This window comes from Mesoplodon densirostris, chromosome 3 (genome assembly GCF_025265405.1).
Source record: "Mesoplodon densirostris isolate mMesDen1 chromosome 3, mMesDen1 primary haplotype, whole genome shotgun sequence".
NCBI classification, from domain to species: domain Eukaryota; kingdom Metazoa; phylum Chordata; class Mammalia; order Artiodactyla; family Ziphiidae; genus Mesoplodon; species Mesoplodon densirostris.
The window spans coordinates 137147086-137169810 of record NC_082663.1 but is presented as its reverse complement, the minus strand read 5'-3'; the positions used below and the strand labels follow the sequence as shown (position 1 = coordinate 137169810).

At 40.1% G+C, this 22725-nt stretch overlaps 1 protein-coding gene across 2 annotated transcripts in view; it reads left to right on the top strand.

Annotated features, from left to right (window-relative positions):
* CLINT1 (clathrin interactor 1) overlaps positions 1 to 3281 on the top strand; it is a 67777-nt gene extending 64496 nt beyond the window's left edge. For both annotated transcript variants that reach the window (XM_060093730.1, XM_060093729.1), the window contains exon 12: positions 1009 to 3281. In XM_060093730.1, coding sequence (XP_059949713.1) covers positions 1009 to 1355 — 347 coding nt within the window. In that variant the 3' untranslated portion in view covers positions 1356 to 3281. The remainder of the gene's footprint in view (positions 1 to 1008) is intronic.
* The last annotated feature ends 19444 nt before the right edge of the window (positions 3282 to 22725 follow it).

The window sequence follows — 22725 nt, the reverse complement described above, 5'->3', positions numbered from 1 at the left end:
TTGTATGGTGGTGAGTTTTGGGAGCCTGATCACTAAAATAAAAGTATTTGTTGAGAAAGAATTTTTAATATAGGCAGATATGTCAGTAAACAAAAATCATCTGAACTCCATAATCCAGGGATAATCACCATTAATTCATATTTCTTCATAATCCATCTTTTCTAACCACATTTTTAATACTTGAGATCATTCTGTCTATATTTTGTTTCTTGCAGTTCATATTCAACATTATTGTTTTTTCTGTGTTGAATATTCTTAAAGAAAGAAAGCAAGGGGCTTCCCTTGTGGTGCAGTGGTTGAGCGTCCGCCTGCCGATGCAGGGGACACGGCTTCGTTCCCCGGTCTGGGAAGATCCAACATGCCATGGAGCAGCTAGGCCCGTGAGCCATGGCCGCTGAGCCTGCGCGTCCGGAGCCTGTGCTCCGCAACGGGAGAGGCCACAACAGTGAGAGGCCCGCGTACCGCAAAAAAAAAAGAAAGAAAAGAAAGCGTGATTTTTGGATCTTTATAGTTATCCATCGTATTAGTGTGCATTTCCTCTATTGTTGGTTATTTCAGTTTCCAGCTTTTTTCCTATTATAAATAACTCCATGATTTTGTATAAATCTTTTTACTTGTGATTTTTTCCCTTAATATAATGTTCTAAAAATAGAGCAAGTCAAAGGATATAAACTTTTTAAGGTTTTTGATACACAGTAGCTCTTGACAACTTGTTAGGTCAGATTCAGTAATAGATTTTATAGGAATGGTTTTAAAGTGTCTGATGTTTTCTGCCAGCCTACTCTTACTGTTTCTACATCTTGGGGAAATCAGAGCTAACAGCCACTGAATATTTCTCAAGAGTAAACAATACAAGTTAATTGACTTCTTTTATAAAAAAAAATCACTATAAAGTAATTTTATTAGAGTTTACAAGTATTCATGGTCAGGAAGATTGTATTATTTTTCTGCTCTGTGAATCTAAGAATTCAGTGTGATAAAGTTCTTTTGTCTCTTTTCTTCTGTTAGATATGCAACAGCCTATGAATGTGATGACCCAAAGTTTCGGAGCTGTAAACCTCAGTTCTCCATCGAACATGCTTCCTGTCCGGCCCCAAACTAACCCTCTGATGGGGGGACCCATGCCTATGAGCATGCCCAGTGTGATGACTGGCACCATGGGAATGGCCCCTCTTGGAAATAGTCCAATGATGAACCAGAGCATGATGGGCATGAACATGAACATAGGGATGTCAACTGCTGGGATGGGCCTGACAGGCACAATGGGAATGGGCATGCCCAACTTAGCCATGACTTCTGGAACTGTGCAACCCAAGCAAGATGCCTTTGCAAATTTCGCCAACTTTAGCAAATAAGAGATTGTAAAGGAGCAGATTGAATGAAGGATTTTTAGTGGTGCAGATAGGTGATGTTGGGATGGAAAATGCTAAGTCAACTCCCCTTTCTTTCATCAATTAATTAAAATAAACCTACATTAAGAACCAAAAAGGTTGTTTTATAAAAGCGAAATATCTAGTATTTCAGATGGCCAGGCAAGGGCACTTCAGATGAGGCAGTCAGAATCATTTTTCCCAATGAGACTAGACCACAAATGGGGTAGTGAGACCACTGAAAGCCTTTATAAATTGAGGAGCCCATTTTAATATCATAATATGTGGGAGTACTAGAATAGGGCTGAATTAATGTGTTTGAATCTCTAATTTTATACTTTTCTTTTCCTGAAGAACTTGATTTTTCTGTCCCTGAATCGCCTTGTCACAATTGGGTCTGTTCCTTTTACTACCACTCTTGAGTCCATATATGAAATCATTAAAGTTGGATGATCAGTTTTTTATAAAAATATATATTTTTGTCCAAAAAAGGCATACATATGTGATTATGGCTAAATCAAAGGTAACTGAAATGTATATACTTTTGCTAATGTTCCAGCAATACTGCTATTATACTATCCAAATTTTTATTGTAACAAAACCTCTTTAAGCAATTGGTGATAGCTATGGGACTTTTCCCATTTCTTCTGCTATAATTATCCTGTGCAGAACTCGGAAAAATATTTTTTTCAGGACTGCTCTATGGTTTCCTTTAAAAGAAAAGAAAAAAAAAACCTCCAGTATTTTTATTTGTTCTTAGCAGTCATTATTTACACTTTGCAGTGATAACTTGGCAAGGCTTCCTTCTGTGTTTATCCCTGTAGCCACCATGTAATAGTCAGGAACAGTCAAAAAGAAAAATATTTATTTTTTTTTTGGTGTCTTCAAAAAATTTTTGAAAAGGGTAAAAATCCATTAAGACCTTAAATATAAATGTTAGAACTCAACAATGTTGGCTTTTAGATTTTATACAGTATTGTTTTGGTTTCGAGTGTATATAATATGGCATTAGCAATATGGTTCCAATAGAGAGAAGTTAAATATATATATTATTAAAGGAGACCTGTAGCAGTCAAAGATTTTATTGATTTAATGACAAATAAAGGAAATTAAAATGTTTTTGTTTTCCTGCTGTAATTCTGCATTAAGGTCACATGAAAATCATTATTCTAGAGTTTGGAATGCAAAATTGTTTCACCCTCAAGCTGGGAATATTTTTTAAAATAAATACTATAATATAGGCATCAAATTATTACTTCCCTACTTTGTGTTGAAATTTTTTAAATTAAATTGATAAAACTTCATTTCCATTGTATTCATAATATAGTTCTGTTATACATAACATTAAAATGTTCATTAAAATCAATGTTGAACTGCTTTTTCTTTCATTATGTTAGACATTAGAGACCGTTTGGGGAAAAAATAATTATAATTTGGGCAAAGTAATTTTTATAAATAATTTAAAATTATTTAATGACTTCTCTATTCCTTCCTATCGGACTCTGCTGTTAGGAATTAAAAATGAAGCAGCAAAGATATCCTGACCTGCTCCATTCTTGCTAATGTTCCATCTACAACATTTCTAATTAGGCAGAAATTCATGTACTTCAGCTAAGTGGTAATGAAAAGTGATTCATTTGCTGAATAAGAGATGAGAGAGTGTAATTAGCTGACTGTGGTTTTTAATCTTTCAACAATTCAATGTGTTTAAATTAGTTTCAAAGAATAGGAGCTTTCAAGTGTTGTTACTTCAGAGCAATCAAGCCAGGCTCTGGTGGCAGCTTGGAGAATATCTTCACTGATATTTAAAACCCGCAATCTTAAATGAATTTTTTCTTTAAATTGAGAGGTATGGCATCACCTTTTCAAATATGTATGGTTCTTAAAGGAAATAAATATTTTGTTTCTAAACTTTCGTGTTTAAAATTTCTTTCCATTAAAACTGATTTATTTCTAAAGCATTTTCTTTACTACTATGCCTTCTTCCAATGTTGTGTTCTGAAGACAGAAGGGAACCCCTACCTTAGTTATTACTGTACCTCAACGTACAGTCTGCTCTCTTACCAGTATTTTTTGTTTCAGAGCCCATGAAAGAAGAAAACAAGAATTGCCTCATTGGGGTTCCATTCAATTTAATGACTTGTCTCTGAAGGGGTTATTAAGTGATACCTAAAGAAAGGTCTGAATACCCCAAAATAGTTTGGAGCTGGCAAGAAAATACTCTTCTTTAATAATCTGTTGGGCTCCCTTTTGCCCATGCTGTACCTCTTTCCTTTTTCAATAGCTTCTTTGTTGTATCTGTTTTTCATTTTGCCTACTATTTTGGGGAGAGAAGGAATTAGTTACTGTTCCTGCAATTTACATATAATGTGTGAATCTCCCCTGCCATTCCAGATTCATTTTTTTCCCTCTTAAAATGTTTTTTACTTCTCTGATATGATCTTCAGGAACCATAAATAGATACAGTGTTCTTATACAGTACTTGGGATGTCTACTTTTTTGTTTAAAATAAGTTGCCTGAATGATACCCATAATGCCGTTGGAGCTAGTCACTAATAAGTTGAGGCCTATAGTTACTTATATTTGGAGGGAAGGGTTAATACCTTTTTCTTGTCAAATATTTTTGAAACACCAAAATAAAGCTAACTGTCCTAAGCACAGAACACACCTTACGGTAAATAGATTTCTGAAATAAACTGGCTTTGTGTATCAGCTCTCCTGGGAGACAGCACTGCATTGTGGAAAGAGCATGGACTTGGAAGCAGACAGATCTAATCCCATTGCAAGCCCTCATTGTCTGTGTGACACCTTGATCAATTGATCTGACTTTTCTGGGCCCTAATACATTTTTTCTAAAATTAACTTAAAATCTGGAAGTGTTGGATAATTAAAATAAGTGAGATCAGCAGCACTGACATATATATGCTGTAAATGTTTCTCTGCCTCACATTTTTATTTATGCAAATGTGCTTACATATCAGGAACTTCCTACGTGCCAGTCACTGTGCTAACCGTTTTACATGCACGTCATTTAATCACATAGCAAATCCCAAAACCTCATACTCCTAAAAGGAGTGTATAGTTAAGAAAGCCTGAGAGGGGGCTTCCCTGGTGGCGCAGTGGTTGAGAGTCCGCCTGCTGATGCATGGGACATGGGTTCGTGCCCCGGTCCAGGAAGATCCCACATGCCGAGGAGCGGCTAGGCCCGTGAGCCATGGCCGCTGAGCCTGCGCGTCCGGAGCCTGTGCTCCGCAACGGGAGAGGCCGCCACAGTGAGAGGCCCGCGTACCGCAGAAAAAGAAGAAAAAAAAAAGAAAGCCTGAGGGACTTCCCTGGTGGCACAGTGGTTAAGAATCCACCTGCCAATGCAGGGGACACAGGTTCGAGCCCTGGTCCAGGAAGATCCCACGTGCTGTACAGCAGCTAAGCCTGTGAACCACAACTACTGAGCCTACGCTCTAGAGCCTGTGAGCCACAACTACTGAGCCTGTGCTCTAGAGCCCACGAGCCACAAATACTGAGCCCGCATGCCACAACTACTGAAGTCTGCACGCCTAGAGCCCATGCTCCGCAACAAGAGAAGCCGCCACACTGCAATGAAGAGTAGACCCTGCTTGCCGCAACTAGAGAAAGCCTGTGCACAGCAACAAAGACCCAATGCAGCCAAAAATAAATTTTTTTAAAAAGTTTAAAAAATAAAAGAAAGCCTGAGAGACTGTTACTAAGCTGATTTCTAATTGAGCATTTTCCTATCTGCCTGTATTTAATTCTACTTTCTTTTTTTAACCAACAAGCAAATTGTAAACGAGCTGCTTTGTGAATGTATTGACTCACTTACACTTACCACATTAGTGCAGATGTGAGGGAGAGAACTATGAAAGTGAGCTCTTGACTTGCCACACAAATAACCCTCAGAATGTTCTCAGCTTTTAGAAGCAGTAGAGATCTCAATTTTTCTCTTGACTTCTTGCAATTTTCTTGACTAAGATCTTGTTATTCTAATATCCAGAGAAGCAATCTGATATAAAAACTAAAAAAACAAAAACATAAAAGAGGATTATTTGCTCTCCTTTTCTTTTCTTTCTTTCTTTTTTTTCTTTTTGGCTGCTTGCAGGATCTTAGTTCCCCAACCAGGGATCAAACCCCACACCCCCTGCAGTGGAAGCACAGAGTTCCAACCACTGGACCACCAGGGAAGTCCCTAAAAGAAGATTTTATGTTTACTTTTAACTCATTATGACCTTAATTCTTATGTGTCTTCCTTCTATGAAAATGGCAGCCTTGCTAATGCACTGCTCTCACAGACATAATAAGTAGCTCCTAGTACCCCTTCACACTGCACTGGATTACCCCAGTGGGGGAAGAATCAGCATGCAGCCAATTCAGATGCTTAGTTTCCCAGGGATTTTGAATGGATTTGAAAGTCCTGATGGGCAAACATAATTTTCATTTGTTACCCTTTAAAACAAGTGTCAGGGGGCTTCCCTGGTGGTGCAGTGGTTGAGAGTCCGCCTGCCGATGCAGGGGACACAGGTTCGTGCCCCGGTCTGGGAGGATCCCACATGCCGCGGAGCGGCTGGGCCCGTGGGCCATGGCTGCTGAGCCTGCGCGTCCGGAGCCTATGCTCCGCAAACGGGAGAGGCCACAACAGTGAGAGGCCCGCATACCGCAAAAAACAACAACAACAAAAAAAACAAGTGTCAGGAATTCCTTGGAGGTCCAGTGGTTAGGACTTGGCGCTTTCACTGCGATGGCCTGGGGTTCAATCCCTGGTCAGGGAACTAAGATCCTGCAAGCTGCGTGGTGCAGCCAAAAAAATAAAAATCATAAATGTCATTACTTTAAATAACTGAGTCCTGGACTATGGAACCCTACATTTCCATTTGATTTTTCTTAACTGTCCATCTGTGTTTTTTAAATGCTCCAAGCACTTTCTTCCATTTGAGATAAGAGTGCTTAGAGTTGGTATATGGAACAGTTTGACCTCAGGACGCCCTTAATGCCATTAACAACTAATGAGGACCCCAAGGAACTTTTGTTTATGTGGGTCCTATCTGTTAATACTAACTGAAATAAAAGGTGAGAAACTTGAAAATTTGAAATAAAAGCTGAGAAACTTTAAAAATATTAATTGGTTTTATAGTAAAAAGCCCATCACCTGCCAAATTACAATTTTATTAAAAACTTTTTCAAAATAAAAATCTGTGAGAAGAGTGGCATTGTTTTTACATTTCTGAAAATCTCTTTATTACCTGGCTTAATAGAATACAGCAAGATTCTCTTACCTGCTTCTGCATTCGATCTGCTGTGCCATGTTGTTTTGGTAGAAATACATGAAAAAAGTCCGGCCTCAGAAATATATGGTTGGAAAAGGTGGAACCTCGCAGGTCCCCTGAATGGGTCTCAGGGCTCCCCAGTTGTCCTCAGGCCACAGGTAACTGCTCCTGTCTGTTGAGAATTAACAGATAAGTATTTCTTAGTAACTATGTATCCATTTACTTGATTTATTCTGTTTATAAGGTGAGCTGCTTGAGGTACAAAAAATTTAGTTTTGCCTTTCACTTCAGTCACAAGCAAAATGCCTGTCATGAACTTGTTCTCTGGACCCTGATTATTAAAAATTGGTGACACCAGAGCTCTTGCTCAGTTTTCAACATTATTTCTTCAGATACATAGTGCATATTTACTAGCTTTTTATAATTATGAAGAAGTAAGTTTCTTACCCACTTTAGGTTTTTTTAGGAAAGCTTAGATTGAGAGACTGGGTGTTGAGTGCTTGGTGAATTTTAAACCTTTTGAACCCCCTTTTCTATCCTTTGAGAAGAGAGAGTAAAACGGGTCAAACCTGAAGGCCTCTGAGTTGTTTGCAAGGGGGCCTGGCAATTTTGTACACTGTTCTCTGTCAAATACTTCACAGAAGGATATGGCTATAGAAATAGTGCATCCATATTCATAGTGTTCCTTATGAATCCTAGATAAATTTTATCCCTAACAGAGGAGGAATCCAGCAAGATTTCCATCCTCTTCATGAAATGGCGGTAGCTAGCTCTGTCCTTATATACATCAGCTCCCTTCATTGTCATAACCTATGGAACAATGACCTCCCTCTGATAAATACAGAACAGGCGTGTCAGAAACAAATTAACCAAAAGTAGCTTTGCAAAGATTGTTGTGCAGGGTCCCCAAAACAGATTTCCAGTAACTGATCACCATGGTCAGCCTTCAGTAAGTATGCCTGGCAGAGTTTTAATCATGGAAATAGGAAGGAAATCCTAGGCAGAATTCCCTCCCATATCAGAAGAGCTCTGTTTTAGTAACATGCATATAGTAGTAACAGAATCAGCTTTTGTTAATGAGTGAAGTGTTGAAGATTTGATCTTTTGTGTCTGGTAATTTATAAACCAGTTTTAGTGGACTGTATTTTCTAAAATGTAGCTAAAATATTAGGTAGTAGACTGAGTTCCAGTATTCCTAGATTTTTTTTCATGATATTTCACTTCTCAGTCATCAAAAATTTAAATCTAGGAAAACAATCACAAAACAGTCATGATAAAAGTGTAGAAAGTCCAAACACTCCCAGCTAGGAAACAAGACTACAATGTGGTAATGAGCCACTAAACCAGAGGACCACCACACACATGTTCTTCCATGTGTTTGTGCATGCAGAGATCTGAAGAAAGATGAGAAGGAGCCAGCCCTGTGAACTACACATGTGAACACCCCAAGACAAGAAACGTCAGAAGTTTAGTAGGGTGTGTCCAGAGCTTGATGTAGAAGGAGTGGGACTGGGGACGTAAGCAAGGACATGGTAATAATAGGTGCTTTGGGCAATCTACAGATTTAATGCAATCCTTATCAAATTACCCATGACATTTTTCACAGAACTAGAACAAATAGTCCTAAAATTCATATGGAACCATAAAAGACCCACAAATGCCAAAGCATTCCTGAAGAAAAAGAACAAAGCAGGAAGCATAACCCTCCCAGACTTCGGACAATACTACAAAGCTACAGTAATCAAAACAGTGTGGTACTGGCATGAAAACAGACATATGGATCAATGGAACAGAATAGAGAGCCCAGAGATAAACCCACACACCTATGGTCAATTAATCTTCGACAAAGGAGTCAATGGGAAAAAAGTCTCTTCAGCAAGTGGTGTTGGGAAACCTGGACAGCTGCCTGTAAATCAGTGAAGTGAGAGCACACTCTCTCACCATACACAAAAATAAACTCAAAACTTAAACATATTACATGACATCATAAAACTCCTAGAAGAGAACATAGGCAAAACATTCTCTGACATAAATGGTACCAATGTTTTCTTAGGTCAGCCTCCCAAGGCAATAGAAATAAAACAAAAATAAACAAGTGGGACCTAATCAAATTTACATGCTTTTGCACAGCAAAGGAAACCATAAACAAAACCAAAAGACAACCTACAGAATGGGATAAAATATCTGCAAACAATGCGACCAACAGGGGCTTAATTTCCAAAATATATAAACAGCTCATACAACTCAACAACAAAAAAACAAACAACCCAATCCAAAAATGGACAGGTGATGTAAATAGATATTTCTCCAAAGAAGATATACAGATGGCCAGCAGGCACAAGAAAAGATGTTCAACATCACTAATTATTAGAGAAATGCAAATCAAAACTACAGTGAGGTACCACCTCACACCAGTCATAATGGCCATTATTAAAAAGTCTACAAATAACAAATGCTGGAGAGGGTGTGGAGAAAAGGGAAACTTCCTACACCATTGGTGAGAATGTAAGTTGGTGCAGTCACTGTAGAAAACAGTATGGACGTTCCTCAGAAACCTAAAATTAGAATTACCATATAATCCAGCAATCCCACTCCTGGGCATATATCTGGATAAATATATAATTCAAAAAGATACATGCACTCCTATGTTCATAACAGCACTATTCACAATAGCCAAGACATGAAAATAACCTAAATGTCCATCAACAGATGAATGGATAAAGAAGATGTGGTACCTATATAAAATGGAATACTATTCACCCATAAAAAAGAACAAAATAATGTCATTTGTAGCAACATGGATGCAACTAGAGATTATCATACTAAGTGAAGTAAGTCAGAAAGATAAAGGCAAATACCATATAATACCACTTATATGTGGAATCTAAAATATGACACAAATGAACTTATCTATGAAACAGAAACAGAATCATTAACATAGAGAAGAGACCGGTGGTTGCCAAGGGGGAGGGGGTTGGGGGAGTGATGGAGTAGGAGATTGGGGTTAGCAGATGTAAGCTTTTATATATAGAATGGATAAACAACAAGGTCCTGCTGTATAGCACAGAGAACTATATTTAATATCCCATGATAAAACATAATGAAAAAAATACATATTTTAAAAAAGGAATGTATATATGTGTATAACAGAATCACGTAGCTATACAGCAGTAATTAATACAACATTGTAAATCAACTATACTTCAATTTAAAAAAATGAGTCACAGTCCCTCCCTTTAAAAATGCACAAACACTTTATACTTTTTTTTAACATCTTTATTGGATTATAATTGCTTTACAATGGTGTGTTACTGCCTTATAACAAAGTGAATCAGCTGTACATATACATATATCACCATATCTCCTCCCTTTTGCATCTCCCTCGCACCCTCCCCATCCCACCCCTCTAGACAGTCACAAAGCGCCGAGCTGATATCCCTATGCTATGCGGCTGCTTCTCACTGGCTATCTATTTTACATTTGGTAGTGCATATATGTCAATGTCACTTTCTCACTTCGTCTCAGCTTACCCTTCCCCCTCCCCGTATCCTCAAGTCCATTCCCTACATCTGTGTCTTTATTCCTGTCCTGTCCCTAGGTTCTTCAAAACCTTTTTTCTTTTTTTGTAGATTCCATATATATGTGTTAGCATATGGTATTTGTTTTTCTCTTTCTGACTTACTTCACTCTGTATGACAGACCTTAGGTCCATCCACCTCACTACAAATAACTCAATTTCGTTTCGTTTTATGGCTGAGTAATATTCCATTGTATATATGTGCCACATCTTCTTTATCCATTCATTTGTCGATGGACACTTAGGTTGCTTCCATGTCCTGGCTATTGTAAACAGAGGTGCAATGAACATTGTGGTACATGACTCTTTAAATTATGGTTTTCTCAGGGTATATGCCCAGTAGTGGGTTTGCTGGGTCATATGGTAGTTCTAATTTTTAGTTTTTTACGGAATCTCCATACTGTTTTCCATAGTGGCTGTATCAATTTACATTCCCACCAACAGTGCAAGAGGGTTCCCTTTTCTCCACACCCTCTCCAGCATTTATTGTTTGTAGATTTTTTGATAATGGCCCTTCTGACTGGTGTGCGGTGATACCTCATTGTAATTTTGATTTTCATTTCTCTAATGATTAGTGATGTTGAGCATACTTTCATGTGTTTGTTGGCAATCTGTATATCTGCTTTGGAGAAATGTCTATTTAGGTCTTCTGCCCGTTTTTGGATTGGGTTGTTTGTTTTTTTGATACTGAGCTGCATAAGCTCCTTGTAAATTCTGGAGATTAATCCTTTGTCAGTTGCTTCATTTGCAAATATTTTCTTCCACTCTGAGGGTTGTCTTTTTGTCTTGTTTATAGTTACCTTTGCTGTGCAAAAGCTTTTAAGTATCATTAGGTGGCATTTGTTTATTTTTGTTTTTATTTCCATTTCTCTAGGAGGTGGGTCAAAAAGGATCTTGCTGTGATTTATGTCATAGTGTTCTGCCTATGTTTGCCTCTAAGGAGTTTTATAGTGTCTGGACTTACATTTAGATCTTTAGTCCATTTTGAGTTTATTTTTGTGTATGGTGTTAGGGAGTGTTCTAATTTCATTCTTTTACATGTAGCTGTCTAGTTTTCCTAGCACCACTTATTGAAGAGGCTGTCTTTTCTCCACTGTATATTCTTGCCTCCTTTATCAAAAATAAGCTGACCATAGGTGTGTGGGTTTATCTCTAGGCTTTCTATCCTGTTCCACTGATCTATATTTCTGTTTTGGTGCCAGTACAATACTGTCTTGATTACTGTAGCTTTGTAGTATAGTCTGAAGACAGGGAGTCTGATTCCTCCAGCTCTGTTTTTCTTTCTCAAGATTGCTTTGGCTATTCAGGGTTTTTATGTTTCCATACAAATTGTTAAATTTTTTGTTCTAGTTTTCTGAAAAATGCCATTGGTAGTTTGATAGGGATTGCATGGAATCAGTAGATTGCTTTGGATAGTATAGTCATCTTCACAATGTTGATTCGTCCAATCCAAGAACATGGTATATTTCTCCATCTGTTTGTATCATCTTTAACTTCTTTCATCAGTGTCTTACAGTTTTCTGCATACAGGTCTTTTGTCTCCTTAGATAGGTTTATTCCTGGGTATTTTATTCTTTTGTTTGCAATGGTAAATGGCAGTGTTTCCTTAATTTCCCTTTCAGATTTTTCATCATCAGTGTATGGGAATGCAAGAGATTTCTGTGCATTAATTTTGTATCCTGCTACTTTACCAAATTCATTGATTAGCTCTAGTAGTTTTCTGGTAGCATCTTTAGGATTCTCTGTGTATAGTATCATGTCACCTGCAAACAGTGAATGACAGCATTACTTCTTCTTTTCCAATTTGGATTCCTTTTATTTCAGTATATTCCTTTTATTCCTTTTATTGTTAAAATATTCCTTTTATTCCTTTTATTTCAGTTTCTTCTCTGATTGCTGTGGCTAAAACTTCCAAAACTATGTTGAATAAGAGTGGTGAAAGTGGACAACCTTGTCTTGCTCCTGATTTTTTTTTTTTTTTTTTTTTTTGCGGTACGCAGGCCTCTCACTGTTCTGGCCTCTCCCATTGTGGAGCACAGGCTCCAGACACACAGGCTCAGGGCCATGGCTCATGGGCCCAGCCACTCCGCAGCATGTGGGATCCTCCCAGACCGGGGCACGAACCCATGTCCCCTGCATCGGCAGGCGGACTCTAAACCACTGCGCCACCAGGAGAGCCCTTGCTCCTGATTTTAGTGGAAATGGTTTCAGTTTTTCACCATTGAGAACGATGGTGGCTGTGGGTTTGTCATATTTGGCCTTTATTATGTTGAGGTAAGTTCCCTCTATGCCTACTTTCTGGAGGGTTTTTATCATAAATGGGTGTTGAATTTTGTCAAAAGCTTTTTCTGCATCTATTGAGATGATCATATATGGTTTTTCTCCTTCAATTTGTTATTATGGTTTATCACATTGATTGATTTACGTATATTGAAGAATCCTTGCATTCCTGGGATAAACCCCACTTGATCATGGTGTATGATCCTTTTAATGTGCTGCTGGATTCTCTTAGTATTTTGTTGAGGATTTTTGCATCTATGTTCATCAGTGATATTGGCCTATAGTTTTCTTTTTTTGTGACATCTTTGGTTTTGGTATCAGGGTGATGGTGGCCTCGTAGAATGAGTTTGGGAGTGTTCCTCCCTCTGCTAAATTTTGGAAGAGTTTGAGAAGGATAGGTGTTAGCTCTTCTCTAAATGTTTGATAGAATTCGCCTGTGAAGCCATCTGGTCCTGGGCTTTTGTTTGTTGGAAGATTTTTAATCACAGTCTCAATTTCAGTGATTGTGATTGGTCTGTTTATATTTTCTATTTCTTCCTGGTTCAGTCTTGGAAGGTTGTGCTTTTCTAAGAATTTGTCCATTTCTTCCAGGTTGTACATTTTATTGGCATATAGTTCCTTGTAGTAATCCCTCATGATCCTTGGTATTTCTGCACTGTCAGTTTTTACTTCTCCTTTTCCATTTCTAATTCTATTGATTTGAATAGAATTCTTCTCCCCTTTTTTTCCTGATAAGTCTGGCTAATGGTTTATCAATTTTGTTTATTTTCTCAAAGAAGCAGCTTTTAGTTTTATTGATCTTTGCTATTGTTTCCTTCATTTGTTTTTCATTTATTTCTGATCTGATCTTTATGATTTCTTTCCTTCTGCTAACTTTGGCGATATTTTTTGTTCTTCTTTCTCTAAGTGCTTTAGGTGTAGGGTTAGGTTGTTTAATTGAGATGTTTCTTGTTTCTTGCGGTAGGATTGTATTGCTAAAAACTTCCCTTTTAGAACTGCTTTTGCTGCATCCCATAGGTTTTGGGTTGTCATGTTTTCATTGTCATTTGTTTCTAGGTATTTTTTGATTTCCTCTTTGATTTCTTCAGTGATCTCTTGGTTATTAAATAGTGTATTGTTTAGCCTCCATATGTTTGTATTTTTTACAGATTTTTTCCTGTAATTGATATCTAGTCTCATAGCATTGTGGTCAGAAAAGATAACTGATACAATTTCAATTTTCTTAAATTTACCAAGGCTTGATTTGTGGCCCAAGATATGATCTAACTTGGAGAATGTTCCACGACCACTTGAGAAGAAAGTTTATTCTGTTGTTTTTGAATGGAGTGTCCTATAAATATCAATTAAGTCCATTGTGTTTAATGTATCATTTAAAGCTTGTGTTTCCTTATTTATTTTCATTTTGGATGATCTGTCAATTAGTGAAAGTGGGGTGTTAAAGTCCCCTACTATGATTGTGTTACTGTCGATTTCTCCTTTTATGGCTGTTAGCATTTGCCTTATGTATTGTGGTGCTCCTATGTTGGGTGCATAAATATTTACAATTGTTACATCTTCTTCTTGGATTGATCCCTTTATCATTATGTAGTGTCCTCTGTCTCATGTAATAATCTTCATTTTAAAGTCTATTTTGTCTCATATGAGAATTGCTAGTCCAGGTTTCTTTTGATTTCCATTTGCATGGAATATCTTTTTCCATCCCCACTTTCAGTCTCTATGTGTCCCTAGGTCTGAAGTGGGTCTCTTGTAGACAGCTTATATATGGGTCTTGTGTTGTTGTTGTTGTTGTTGTATGCTGGCCTCTCACTCTTGTGGCCTCTCCCGTTGCAGAGCACAGGCTCTGGATGTGCAGGCTCAGTGTTCATGGCTCACAGGCCCAGCTGCTCCATGGCATGTGGGATCTTCCCGGACCAGGGCATGAACCCGCGTCCCCTGCATCAGCAGGCGGACTCTCAACCACTGTGCTACCAGGGAAGCCCAGGGTCTTGTTTTTGTATACATTCAGCCAGTCTATGTCTTTTGGTTGGAGGATTTAATCTATTTACATTTAAGGTGATTATCAATATGTATGTTTCTATTACCATTTTCTTAATTGTTTGGGGTTTGTTATTGTAGGTCTTTCCCTTCTCTTGTGTTTCCTGCCTAGAGAAGTTCCTTTAGCATTTGTTGTAAAGCTGGTTTGCTGGTGCTGAATTCTGTTAGCTTTTGCTTGTCTGTAAAGCTTTTAATTTCTCCATCAAATCTGAATGAGATCCTTGCTGGGTAGAGTAATCGTGGTTGTAGGTTTTTCCCTTTCATCACTTTAAATATGTCCTGCCAGTCCCTTCTGGCTTGCAGAGTTTCTGCTGAAAGATCTGCTGTTAACCTTATGGGGATTCCTTTGTATGTTATTTGTTGCTTTTCCCTTGCTGCTTTTAATATTTTTTCTTTGTATTTAATTTTTGATAGTTTGATTAATATGTGCCTTGGCATGTTTCTCCTTGGATTTATGCTGTATGGGACTCTCTGCCCTTCCTGGACTTTATTGACTATTTCCTTTCCCATATTACAGAAGTTTTCAACTATAATCTCTTCAAATATTTCCTCAGTCGCTTTTTCTCTTCTTCTTCTGGGACCCCTATAATTCGAATGTTGGTGCATTTAATGTTGTCCCAGAGGTCTCTGAGACTGTCTTCAATTCTTTTCATTCTTTTTTCTTTATTCTGCTCTGCAGTAGTTATTTCAACTATTTTATCTTCCACGTCACTTATCTGTTCTTCTGCCTCAGTTATTCTGCTATTGATTCCTTCTAGAGAATTTTTAATTTCATTTATTGTGGTGTTCATCATTGTTTGTTTGCTGTTTAGTTCTTCTAGGTCCTTGTTAAACGTTTCTTGTATTTTCTCCATTCTATTTCCAAGATTTTGGATCATGTTTGCTATCATTATTCTGAATTCTTTTTCAGGTAGACTGCCTATTTCCTCTTCATTTGTTTAGTCTGGTGGGTTTTTACCTTGCTCCTTCATCTGCTGTGTGTTTCTCTGTCTTCTCATTTTGCTTAACTTACTGTGTTTGGGGTCTCCTTTTCACAGGCTGCAGATGTGTAGTTCCCGTTGTTTTTGGTGTCTGCCCCCAGTAGCTAAGGTTGGTTCAGTGGGTTGTATAGGCTTCCTGGTGGAGGGGACTAGTGCCTGTGTTCTGGTGGATGAGGCTGGATATTGTCTTTCTGGTGGACAGGACCACGTCCGGTGGTGTGTTTTGGTGTTTCTGTGACCTTATTATGATTTTAGGCAGCCTCTCTGCTAGTGGGTGGGGTTGTGTTCCTGTCTCGCTAGTTGTTTGGCACAGAGTGTCCAGCACTGTAGCTTGCTGGTCGTTGAGTGGAGCTGGGTCTTAACGTTTAGATGGAGATATCTGGGAGAGCTCTCGCCACCTGATATTATGTGGAGCCGGGAGGTCTCTGGTGGACCAATGTCCTAAACTTGGCTCGCTTGCCTCAGAGGCACAGGCCTGACACTGGCTGGAGCACCAAGACCCTGTCAGCCACATGGCTCAGAAGAAAAGGGAGAAAAAAAGAAAGAAAAAAACAACATAAATTTATTATATAAAAATTTAAAAGTAATAAAAAACAGAAAAAAAGAAGAAAGAAAGAAGAGAGCAACCAAACCAACAAACAAATCTACCAATGATAATAAACTGTAAAAACTAAACTAAGATAAACATAAAAACAGAAACAAATTAGATGCAGAAAGCAAACCCCAAGTCTACAGTTGCTCCCAAAGTCCACCGCCTCAATTTTGGGATGATTCGTTGTCTATTCAGGTATTCCAGAGATGCAGGGTACATCAAGTTGATTGTGGAGCTTTAATCCACTGCTCCTGATGCTGCTGGGAGAGATTTCCCTTTCTCTTCTTTGTTCACACAGCTCCTGCGGTTCAGTTTTGGATTTGGCCCCGCCTCAGCATGTAGGTTGCCTGAGGGTGTCTGTTCTTCGCTCAGACAGGGTGGGGTTAAAGTAGCAGCTGATTAAGGGGCTCTGGCTCACTCAGGCTGCGGGTAGGGAGGGGTATGGAATGTGGGGTGAGCCTGCAGTGGCAGAGGCCCGAGTGATGTTGCAACAGCCTGAGGCGCGCCGTGTGTTCTCCTGGGGAAGTTGTCCCTGGATAACGGGACCCTGGCAGTGGCGGGCTGCACAGGCTCCCGGGAGGGGAGGTGTGGATAGTGAACTGTGCTTGCACACAGGCTTCTTGGTGGCTGCAGCAGCAGCCTTAGCATCTCGTGCCTGCCTCTGGTGTCCACGCTGATAGTCACAGCTCATACCGGTCTCTGGAGCTCGTTTAGGCGGTGCTCTGAATCCCCTCTCCTCACGCACCCCAAAACAATGGTCTCTTACCTCTTAGGCAGCTCCAGACTTTTTCCTGAACACCCTCCTGGCTAGCTGCAGTGCACTAGCCCCCTTCAGGCTGTGTTCACGCAGCCAACCCCAGTCCTCTCCCTGCGATCCGACTGAAGCCCGAGCCTCAGCTCCCAGCCCCCACCCGCCCTGGCAGGTGAGCAGACTAGCCTCTTGGGCTGGTGAGTGCTGGTCGGCACCCATCCTCTGTGCGGGAATCTCTCTACTTTGCCCTCTGCACCACTGTTGCTGCACTCTCCTCCGTGGCTCCAAACCTTCCACCCCCCGCCATCCGCAGTCTCCGCCAGTGAAGGGGCTTCCTAGTGTGTGGAAACGTTTCCTCCTTCACAGCTCCCTCCCAGAGGTGCAGGTCCCATTCCTATTCTTTTGTCTCTGATTTTTTTTTTCTTTTGCCCTACCCAGGCACGTGGGGAGTTTCTTGCCTTTTGGGAGGTCTGAGGTCTTCTGCCAGCCTTCAGTAGGTGTTCTGTAGGAGTTGTTCCACGTGTAGATGTATTTTTGATGTATTCGTGGGGAGGAAGGTGATCTCCACATCTTACTCCTCTGCCATCTTGAAAGTCTCCTATACTCTTAATAATTTGTACTAGAGTTTAAAAGCTTAAAAGAAATAATCATCGCTTTGGGGCTGAGGTAAGTGATTACTTCACTGTCCTCAAAAGTTCCTCAGAGGAAACTATGACCACCAGAGGTGGCTTATTCTAAAGGCATGGCTTGCTTCCACTGCCATGGTTGTCATACGGCTCACTTTATTTATTTATATTTAAATTTTTATTGGAGTATATTTGATTACAATGTTGTGTTAGTTTCTGCTGTACAGCAAAATGAATCAGTTATACATATACATATATCTATTCTTTTTTAAATTCTTTTCCCATATAGGTCATTACAGAGTATCACAGGGCTCCGTTTAAAAACTTGACTTGGACTTTAAAAACTTGAGTGGAAATTGTATGGCAGGAGTTTGATATTTATTGTTGAACCTGAAATACATTAATAGTGAATTTATATGTGAAAGATATGAATTTTTAGTATCTAAGGGGCATTTATAAAGACAAGTTGAGTATTTCAAATAGTCATAACTTGTCTTTGCATATTAGTTTACAGAATGGATTCACACTCATTTGCTCCCTGATATTCACAATAGCCCTAAGCTAAGAAGGTAAAACAGTTATTATCCCCTTTTTAAAGATGAGGAAACAGGCTCCAAGAGAGCAAAAGCTGTCAGTGAAGCCATGTCTCCTAGGATAGGTTTTTAGAATCCAAATCCAGTTTTATTCCACTATCCCTCATTACTCCTCTATTAATATTTCAGACCTTTCAATTTAAAGACTGTACATGCCATACAGATGTACTGTCAGCTTTTTGTTACATATCCCCGATCTCTGACCACATTGTCCCAGATGCCACACATAGTAGACCGCTAGTAAATGGTTAACTATTATGTTTTTAAGTAAGCACTGAATGTTTATGAAGTCTTTTTACATTTTCTAAAGGTTACCAGCTGGAGATGAGCCACAGAGCGAATAAAAACTGATCTATTCTGAAGAGTAACCCTTTGATTTCTTTTGCAGGAATGGTGATATAACTTGCACAGGACATTAACCAAATCTCAAAGTCAGGGACTTCCCTGGAGGTGCAGTGGTTAAGAATCTGTCTGCCAATGTAGGGGACATGGGTTTGATCCCTGGTCCGGGACGATTCCACATGTTGCGGAGCAGCTAAGCCCATGCAACACAACTACTGAGCCTGCGCTCTAGAGCCTGTGAGTCACAACTACTGAGTCCACGTGCCACAACTACTGAAGCCTGTGCACCTAGAGCCCGTGTTCTACAATAAGAGAAGCCACCACAATGAGAAGCCCACGCACCACAACAAAGAGTAGCCCCCGCTTGCCACAACTAGAGAAAGCCGTGTGCAGCAATGAAGACCCAACACAGTCAAAAATAAATTAATTAATTAAATAATTAAAAAAAAATCTCAAAGGCAGAAAATTCCAGCAGATTTGGAGTAGTGTAACACAAAGGCTCCTCAAGGGATGGGAAGACGTATTAAGAGCAAGCCACAGTACAGATGGATGGTCTTGGATTACTTGTTTAGGAAATCCATTTCAAAAAGAGTACTGCAATGTTTTCTAAATATTATGTGCTCTAGGCTATTTTTAATTTGCTCCTGTGATTCTTGTCCTTGAGAAATAGAATTGAGATGCCCAGTCACCAAATAAAAGTAGAAGTGGAAATTCTAGATTTAAGGTGCTCTTAAGGGAATATTTGAATTGACATCTTTAGAATAGGATTTTTAAAGGGCATTTAGAAACATTCAGGGGTTAAGATGGCAGAGTAGAAAGACCCTGAGTCTTGGTGTGCTCACCTCCTCTCACGAGCACACCAATATCACAACTATCTGCAGAACAACCATCGATAAGAAAAGACTGGAACCTCCCAGAAAAGATCTTCTACAACTAAAGACATAAAGAAGGAACCACAATGAGATGGGTAGGAGTGGCAGACTCACAATATAATCAAGTCCCATTCCTCTATGTAAGCAACCCACAAACTGGAGAATAATTATAATTGCAGAGGTTCTCCCACAGGAGTGAGAGTTCTGAGCCCCAAGTCGGGCTCCCCAGACTGGAGGTCCTGCACCAAGAAGATGAGCCCAGAGCATTTGGCTTTGAAGGCCAGAGGGGCTTAATTTGGGGAGTCCAACAGGACTGGTGGAAATAGAGACTTCACTCTTAAAGGGCACATTCAAAATCTCACATGCACTGGGACCCAGGGTAAATGCTGTAATTTGATAGGAGTCTGGGCCAGACCTACCTGCTGGTCTTGAAGAGTCTCCCAGAGAGGCAAGGTTGGGGAGGGTGCTGGTTGCAACTCACCCTGGGGACATAGACACTGATGGCAGCCATATTTGGGAACTATCTACTGCATGGACACTCCTGCTGGTGGCCACTATCTTGGAATCCTACCTCTAGCTCGTTAGCACCAAGACCTGGCCCAACCCAACAGCCTGTAGGTACTAGTACTGGGATGTTTCAAGCCAAACAACAAAATGTGGGGACACAGCCCCATCCATCAGCAGAGAGGCTGCCTAAAGTCTTCCTGAGCACGCAGCCACCCCTAGACATGCCCCTGCCCACTAGAGGGCCAAGACCCAGCTCCACCCAGCAGTGGGCAGGCACCAGGCAGAAGAAAAACCACAGTCCCACAGGCTGTGTAATGAGCTCACCCATAGCAGGCCAGACCCTGCCATGAGACCAGCTGTGTTCTGGCCCTGCCCACTAGCAGGCCAACGCAAGCTTCAGGACACCCCAGACCCCATACCCAACTGTGTGCCAGGAACCAGACCTCTCCCCCAGACCCTACTGCAGTGATCTGACACTGGCTCTGGTATCCCTGAGCCTTGCAGCCAGACAGACTCAAGGACCCAACTCTGCCAGTAGTCCAGCCAGTAGCCCTGCCAGTAGTCCAGCACTAACCCCAGGACCTGGCTTCACCCACCTGTGGGTGGGCAACAGCCCCAGAGTCTTCTGGACCCTGACTTTGCTGATCAGTGAGCCACCACTAGCCCCAGGACCTCCTAGGTTTCAAAAGTCAGCTGCCTAGTGACCAGGCCCTGCTAGCCAGCAGCATCCACACAAAGCAGGGCCTGGCAACCAACCAGGCTAGGGGCCAACAAAGCCTACCAGACCACCCACATAGTTAGCTTGCCACAACAGAAGGACACACACAGCCCTCTTAGGGGGACCCCATAGAGCATATTGCTTGGGTGTCCAGAGGGGAGTGTACTGCTGGGATGTATAGGACATCTCCTACAGAGGGCCACTTCTCCAAGGTCAAGAAATGTAACTAACCACAGACATAAAAAAACAAATAGCACCTTAGGCAAAATGAGGCAGCAGAGGAACATGTTCCAGAGGAAGGAACAAGATAAAACCCCAGAAGAAGAACTAAGTGAAGTGGAGATAGGCAATCTACTTGAAAAAGAGTTCATAGTAATGATCTAAAGATGATCAAATAACTCGGAAGAAGAATGGACACACAGAGACGTTAGAAGTTTTTAACAAAGAGTTAGAAAATATAAAAAACAATCAAACAGAGATAAAGAATACAATAACTGAATGAAAAATATACTAGAAAGACTCAACAGTAGACTAAATCATACAAAGGAATGGATCAGCAAGCTGGAAGACAGAGTAGTGGAAATCACTGCTTCTGAACAGAAAGAAGTAAAAAGAATGAAAAGAAATGAGAACAGTTTAAGAGACTTCTGGGACAACATCAAGTACAGTAATATTTGCATTATAGGGGTCCCAGAAGGAGAAGAGAGAGATAAAGGGCCTGAGAAAATATTTGAAGACATAATAGCTGAAAACGTCCCTAACCTGGGACAGGAAACAGTCACTGAAGTCCAGGAAGTAAAGAGAGTCCCATACCGGATTAACCCAAAGAGGAACACACCAAGATACATTGTAAACAAAATGACAAAAATTAGATAAAGAGAGAATATTAAAAGCAGCAAGGGAAAAGCAGCAAATAACATACAAGGGAACTCCCATAAGGCTATCAGCTGATTTTTCAGCAGAAACTCTGCAGTCCAGAAGGGAGTGGTATGATATATTTAAGGTGATGAAAGGGGAAAAGCCAACAACCAAGAATACTCTACCCAGCAAGGCTCTCTTTTAGATTTGATGGAGAGATCAAAAGATTTACAGACAAGCAAAAGCTAAAAGAGTTCAACACCACCAAACCAGCTTTACAACAAATGTTGAAGAAACTTTTCTAGGCAAAAAAAAAAAAGGCCAAAACTAGAAACAAGAAAATTATAAAATTAAAAAGCTCACCAGTAAAGGCAAACATACAGGAAAGGTAGGAAATCATCCACACATAAAGCTAGTAGGGAGGTTAAAAGCCAAAAATAGTAAAATTATCTATACAGCAAGTCCCCTACATACAAACCTTCAAGCTGCAAACTTTCAAAGATGCGAACCTGTGTTCGCATGTCCAATCACATAAGTTACTTCCCTTGTTTGGTGTACGTTGTCACGTGCATGCATCCACTATAAGTGGTTGTGCTTTTGTGGACTTTACTGTACTGTACTCTATACAGTATCTTTATTTCAAGCCCAGGATGTCCGGAAGCAAGCGTAAAAGCAGCGGTGATATAGCTGGTACTGCTGAGAAGTGCCAAGCGATAATGATGGAACTTGCTGTGCAACATGAGGAGCTTACTAATGAAGAGCTGATGGAACTGGAGGCCCAGAGAAAGGACAAAGAGAGACAAGAGGAAGAAGTAACTGAAGAACCAAAGAGATTCACGACACAGGAAATGGCAAGGGGATTTTCTTTATTTGAGGAGGCACTGCTAGTTTTTGAGGCACAGGACCTGAACGTAGAACAGTACACAAAGGTTGCAGCAGCCGTTCAGAATGCAAACCAGTGCTACTGTGTCATCTATGATGAGAATAAAAGAGCTGCTACCCAGACATCACTGGATCATTTTTTTCAAGTTAGATAGAATTGAATCCAGCAAGGAACCAGAACTCTGCCATCAACGTCAGGTGTGAGTGAAACTGCAGCTATTGCTGACGATCCTTCGGCTCAACCATCTCCCACCTCCTCTCCCTCCTCCAGTCAGTAACTCTTCTTGCCTGTTCACTCAGTGTCAGCCCCAGTATGCCAGCTGTTGTACTGTACTACGGTACTTTTCAAAGTACTGTACCATAAGATTAAAAATATTTTCTTTATTTTCTGTGTTTGTTTTTTACGTATTATTTGTGTGAAAAGTATTATAAATCTATTACAGTACAGTACTATATAGCCGATTGTG